Source organism: Oncorhynchus kisutch, linkage group LG26, assembly GCF_002021735.2.
Source record: "Oncorhynchus kisutch isolate 150728-3 linkage group LG26, Okis_V2, whole genome shotgun sequence".
Lineage (NCBI taxonomy): Eukaryota > Metazoa > Chordata > Actinopteri > Salmoniformes > Salmonidae > Oncorhynchus > Oncorhynchus kisutch.
Genome location: NC_034199.2, coordinates 30,596,188 through 30,602,867, shown reverse-complemented (window position 1 = coordinate 30,602,867; position 6,680 = coordinate 30,596,188). Strand labels below are relative to the sequence as shown.

The following is a 6,680-nucleotide window of genomic DNA, read 5'->3' as shown; positions in this document are numbered from 1 at the left end:
GTTCAGAATGTTTTCAAAAGAGTAAGTTCCTCAACAATATCACACCCTATTACTAAATACTTGTTTATACCTTACTCCTCAAAATACTGAGGTAAACTTGCAGGAGCAATATTCATTGTCTTTGGAACAGTGTTGACTTTGTATATGCTATTTTCGTCAGTTCCTGTTTCACTATTCAAAGGCCAACTCGGTAGACTCTGTACAGCATGCGGTAAGTAGAGAAAGACTCTGTACAGCATGCGGTAAGTAGAGAAAGACTCCTTGATGCAAACTGTATTTTCAAATTGCTTCAGAATGTCAGTGAATTATGTCTGAGAGCAAATTAGAACTATGTACACACAAACAACCATGTACAATGTCTCAGGCATATAAGCAAAGGTGTCATTGGATTTCCTGGACAGCACAGTATGGGATTTTGTCTTTAGATGATAACATGTTTTATTGATCTGATTATTTAATAATGACATGTGATTGGAATCTAACAGGCATTCCCCCTCTAGTCCCATTCAGTGCACCCGCTGATACGCCTGTCACCCAAACTGTCTCAGAGGAGAAAGAAGCAGCTCATGCTTTTGGTAAGGACCCTGTGCTGTTTCAACCTTGATTAGCAGAATATCAATATTGAAGCAGGAGACAAGGACACTTCTGACCTGCAAGACCGACTAACTTTAACCAAACCCTTAACCCTGACCTTTACGTAATTTTAAGCAATTCTGAAATTAAATATTGGTTTGCAGGTCAGCAGTGTCCGTGTAGCCTATTCTGATTGAAGCTCAAGTTTGTGAAAGCTTCTTCAGTACCTTTCTCTTAGAGGTTGAGGACCACAGTCTTTCTGTGGCCAGTCCACAAGGCTCAATCAAGGTACAATATGTACTTTAGACATATAGTATATACACTACCCCCGACTAGAATCTACACAATTAAAAGTTAGAACAAAGTCGACAATTCAAGGCTACAAACCATGACCGAGGTTCTCTGTTCCCTGCTACACAGAAGCACTCTGTGTGATGTTAAAATCTGACTTTGGAATAACTGGACAGAAGACATCAGCATACTGCAACCCCCCTGAACATGGAGCACAAAATGGCAGACTGAGGGACAGACAGAAGCAGCATCCTCAGTGTTCTCTGGCAATGGACTTGATATTTGAGAAATAAATTGCAGATTGTGAAGTGTCTTCCTGATTTCAGTTGGTAAATGTAAATATTTAGTGATTTAAGATGAGGATTCTGTACTTTGCCATTTTGTAGACAATTGCACACACAAATTCAGACCACTATCTATGAACAGTGAACACAGTTAAATACATCAAAGGAGCCCTTTATGTGATGGTTACACAGATCAGGGTCAACTAATTATGGCATGGGTGAATGGCTACTTACATTTAATTTAAACAATTACAAATGTATTAATTTCTATTGTCATTTATTATGAAATGTATATGTTAAATAAAAAAAGGACAATCTTCAACCAAATGTTCTGTAAAAACACAAGGCCAGATTGATTTAGGAGAATGATCTCGTAACATAAGAGATCTTTCAACCGGGGAAGCATAGTACTCTGATGGAGCCTCTCTGCTGACGGAGGAAGCATAGAGAGAGGGAGAGGTGTGCAGTTCACCACATCACCACAGGAGAGCCATCCTCACACACAGTGATGGTTGAGCGTTAAGAGTAATGTTATTTGGTGTTACGTGGCTAGTCCTCTTCGGAGTCACTGTCTTTCCGTGTGGGGAGAGTGGATCGGATCGACGACATCAGCTTGTCTTCAATCTGCTTCTTGGGGTTTTCTTCCAGGTCTGTCTTGACAGCACCAGATTCTGATAACCTCCACTCCAGCTCTGATGATGATAGGATAAAGCAGATTTAAATATTTAGTAGAGAAAGTAAGAAATTGTCATTCAAAACTGACAATGCACAAATCTGAGGGTGAGAAGTATACACACTGGACAGCAAACTACCATATCATGTCGCTAATAGTATCTAATGAAAGTCTAGCTGGGGCGATTGTCTCTTACCCTCAACTTTGAGGTTCATGCCCCCGAAGACCAGAGGCCCGATGTATTGTGCCTTCATCTCTCCCTCGTGGTAGACAAAGATGGTGGGTAAGTTGTGGTCAGGGTAGTTAGGGATGCATGTGGTGGAGATGGACTTGAGGAACTTGGTCTGGGGGAATTTCCTGGCCATCTCTGACAGATGCTGGTTTATCAGGGTGCACAGAGGAATTCTGGGAGGATGAGAGAATGGAACAGAGAGATTCGATTACAATGGGTCAATTAGTTAAATCTATGTATTTGGCAGATAGACCTATTCAGTGCAATTTAAAAAAGGAACACACTGTTAATCAGGCTTATATGAACAAAAAGGAAAACCTTGTTTCATGATTTTCAAATAAGGTCTTGGCCAATAAAGTTATCAGATCTAAAAAAAAATCTAACCAAACTCTCACCCTTGTTTGTAGAGATGCAGCACAACCCAGATGCCCTCTCCAGCTTTGTTCACCTCCTTGATGTAGTCCTGTCCAGAAATCTCCACTACTTCTCCAAAGCAATTCTTTATCTGGGTGGCTTTCCATTCTGCAAGCCTCTTTTGCCTGGTGAGAACGAAATGGAGAGTTAAGGCAATGTAGGTTAATTCTGGTAATAACAAAAGGTCTTAACATTGCCATTTTCTATTTGGGACGCAAAAGGCTATATCACCATTAACATGGTAGCCACAATGGAGCTTTATATTTTCAGCATCTCTTTTAATGGCATTAGGTTGTATTAAGGGACTGACATTAAGGTCTGAAAAGCACTTGCCCATCAAGTGAGTATTTTTAGTTCCCCAAAGACTTAAAATGTGCTGTTTACACACAGACATAGGGGAGGAATCAGAAATTCTTTGCACTTAGGTTGTTTTCAATAAAATAATTAACATGCCCAATGGGGCAACCACAGAGCCGGCTGAACTTGCCCGATTGCTCAGCTATGGCCCCGGGCCATATGGCAGCCAATACCGGTTGTATGTATAATGCACCATCTTAGTAATGCTTTGAAACCTGTAAATCTCGATGGCAGCCTCATCCTCTTCACTGAAGTCATCCTCGTTCTCATCCAGCTGGTCCAGAGTCATACTCTCATAGGTTTTTACTGGTCACAAAACACCACAGGAAATACAAGTCAGAAAAAGTATCATTTAAGGTATTCAAACTACTAACAGAGGATGATGTTGGCCAAGGATCAGCCTTCCAAAACCATGTCCTGTTAGTTAAATTAAGAATAACATAAAAACTATTTCTAGACCAGTTCAGGAGAAACCTAATCCCACAGAGTTAGCTATATGATATTAATAGCCACCTCTTACCAACAGATTCTTGCTGAAGAAGAATCTGCTGCTCTAGAGCGTCCTCATCAACCTCATCCTGAGTTTTCTCCTTGGGAGGAAGGATCCCCTTCTTCCTCAAGATGTCATTCCACTCGGTATCTGCGTCAGGGTCCTGAGATTGAGAAATAACAGATCAATGAGTTTTATTTAAAACACTCAAACAGTGTTGTTGGTTTGCCACATGGTTTAAAAATATCTACAGCTAGGCTCTTTGGCATTACCAAAGATACGTATAACTACCGGTAGCCACCTTGTATCTGTGGTATTACAGCTAACGTTAGCGAACATTAGCTAACGTTTAAATGCAGCTAACGTTAGCTATGTCCCAATCAAGGTGGCGTGCGAACATATACTCATACTGCTCAAAACGTCAGCTATGACCTTCATTACTACTTTTTCTATAGCTAGAAAAGGTGTTATAATTTCACAAACCTGCATTTTTTAACTGTTCAAGACAGACGCTGAAATCACACCACTTATCTCCCCAGACACGGAAATATAAGGACCTCACCCACATTTCTTCCGGAGTAAAACAAGATCTTTAAATGTGATAAAACGTAAATCGTTGTCAGTTTTCACAAATTTAAACTTATTTCAGAGTATTTGAACAATAACGTATTTTTCTGAGGACGAATCATATTTTATCGGTGTTTATTATGCATTATTATCAGAAAACTGGCTCCAGACAGAAAGTCAAGGGACCATAATAAAGGTTGCACCGACATCCGTTTTGCATCGCCAATATGTCCATATAAGGAGTGGGAAAGCTACTTTCCATATGTGGCATCTGAGTGAGACAACAGCTGCACCTAAAAATCACGCTGTGCTGTCACTCTGGGGTGACCAAGCTTATAGGGGTGGGGTTACACAGAGGTCCAAAACATTTATAAACATTGCTGGCCTGTTTTTGTGCTCTAATATGATATACTCGAAACTGGAGTAATGCGGTCGGGAGTATGCATAATAAAAATTTGATTCACATTTATTTTATTTTATTATTTTTACATTTCTTCACATTTTCAAACAGTTAATGTATGTTTTCAAACTGGGCTACACATTTGGGTGAGTTGTTTTTCTCGCCTGAGTAGCCTCGTTTCACAGCCAAAAATAAAATTAAACCATTCAGTGTTCAGCGAAATAACAACACAATGTCAAATACAGGTAGCCTAGTCAAATAATTAACATCCAATCACGTTAACCGTTACTCTCTCGCGGGAATTCCGATAACGGTCCGTATGTAGCCAACTGGGCTACATTCTAGTACTCATTCTGTTTGCTAGAAAATTGATAAATGGTTTTTAAAAAAGTAAGGTCCGTGTCCATAGAGACACATACCAGCAGTACTATACCAGCACCTGTCGACAACACAAGTTGTTCTGCTTCCACGAGCACATCCAATGCTAGCATCAGTAATTCTACATTTGTTGTTAGCCCAGCTAGCATGGACACTGACAGTTGTGAATCTGATGCAGCTGAAGAGTTACTCCCCCCTTACCCGGGAAAGCACCTGGGGAAAAGGCCCACAAAAACGACAGAAAATGCATCATTGAACAACACTGTTTCATAATGCATCGGTGACATGGCAGGAGATGTTTAGAAACAATTACTGCTTCGCTTACAAGCCTGTGCATTCTATGCGTTATGTTGGATGAGTCAACAGACATGGCGGGCCTGGTACAAGTACTTTAAGTTTATGGGGGGTCAATTAAGGAAGACATCCTCTTCTGCAAACCACTGGAAACCAGGACAACAGGAGACAATATTTTTGTGCTGGACAGCTTTATGACATCAAATGGACTTTGGTGGTCAAGATGTGTTGGTACCTGTACTGATGGCGCAAAAGCCATGACAGTGAGACATAGTGGAGAGGTAATGCCCGTGCAAGCAGTTGCTCCCAACGCCACTTCAGTACACTGCAGCATCCACTGAGAGGCTCTTGCTGCCAAAGGAATGCCTGACAGCTTAAAAGACATTTTGGACACTACAGTGAAAATGGTTAACTTTGTTAAAGCAAGGCACCTGAACTGATGATGATATGGGCAGCGACCATGTAACGCTTTTACAACATACAGAAGTGCGCTGGTTATCAAGGGGCAAGGTATTGACACGTTTTTTAATTGAGAGATGAGCTTAAAGTTTTCTTTACTGACCATCATTTTCACTTGTTTGACCACTTGCATGATGACGAGTTTCTCACATGACTGGTTTATCTGGGTGATGTTTTTTCTCTCCTGAATGATCTGAATCTAGGATTACAGGGACTCTCTGCAACTATATTCAATGTGCGGCACAAAATTGAGGCTCTGATTAAGAAGCTGGAGCTCTTCTCTGTCTGCATTAACAAGGACAACACACAGATCTTTCCACCATTGTATGATTTTTTGTGTGCAAATGAACTCAAGCTTATGGACAATGTCAAATGTGATATAGCGAAGCACCTGAGTGAGTTGGGTGCACAATTACACAGGTATGGATGACACAAAAACTGGATTCCTTATCCCTTTCATGATTCAAAATTGCAGCAAGCGGTTCTGTGAAAATTGAATTTACTCAGAGTATCCTGCCTTGGCAAATCGCGCTTTTAAAACACTGATGCCCTTTTACAACCACGTGCCTATGTGAGAGTAGATTTTCAAGCACAGCCTTCTCATTAACCTGTGGTGAGTTTTTCACAATTTTCTATTAACGAATAAAGTTTTATGTAAGACTGCTAAATAAAGAGCAAAATTATTGATTATTATATTATTATTTGTGAACCTGGTCCTATAAGAGCTCTTTGTCACTTCCCACAAGCCGGGTTGTGACAAAAACTCACACATTCTTATGTTTAATAAATGTATTGTTGAGTGTGTGTGGCAAATCAAATCAAAATCAAATCAAATTTATTTGTCACATACACATGGTTAGCAGATGTTAATGCAAGTGTAGCGAAATGCTTGTGCTTCTAGTTCCGACAATGCAGTAATAACGAACAAGTGATCTAACTAACAATTCCCCAAAAAACTACTGTCTTATACACAGTGTAAGGGGATAAAGAATATGTACATAAAGATATATGAATGAGTGATGGTACAGAGCAGCATAGGCAAGATACAGTAGATGATATCGAGTACAGTATATACATATGAGATGAGTATGTAAACCAAGTGGCATAGTTAAAGTGGCTAGTGATACATGTATTACATAAGGATGCAGTCGATGATATAGAGTACAGTATCTACGTATGCATATGAGATGAATAATGTAGGGTAAGTAACATTATATAAGGTAGCATTGTTTAAAGTGGCTAGTGATATATTTACATCATTTCCCATC

The 6,680-nt window shown here is 40.0% G+C and overlaps 1 protein-coding gene across 1 annotated transcript; it reads right to left on the bottom strand.

The window, feature by feature from the left end:
- Positions 1–479: 479 nt before the first annotated feature.
- On the bottom strand, positions 480–3,923 carry LOC109870824 (phosducin-like protein 3). The gene is made up of 6 exons (XM_020461474.2): positions 3,798–3,923; positions 3,345–3,477; positions 3,040–3,130; positions 2,449–2,592; positions 2,018–2,226; positions 480–1,840 (listed from the first exon to the last, which is right to left on the bottom strand). Exons 1-6 carry the CDS (start codon positions 3,801–3,803, stop codon positions 1,698–1,700), a joined length of 726 nt encoding a protein of 241 aa, XP_020317063.1. The 5' UTR covers positions 3,804–3,923; the 3' UTR covers positions 480–1,697.
- Between the last annotated feature and the right edge of the window lie 2,757 nt (positions 3,924–6,680).

Excerpts from the sequence above, each read along its gene's own strand:
- LOC109870824 (XM_020461474.2), bottom strand. Across the intron at positions 3,131-3,344 it reads TCTTCAGCAAGAATCTGTTG|TAAAAACCTATGAGAGTATG; the intron begins GTAAGAGGTGGC and ends TTTTGTGACCAG. Across the intron at positions 1,841-2,017 it reads CATGAACCTCAAAGTTGAGG|AGCTGGAGTGGAGGTTATCA; the intron begins GTAAGAGACAAT and ends TATCATCATCAG.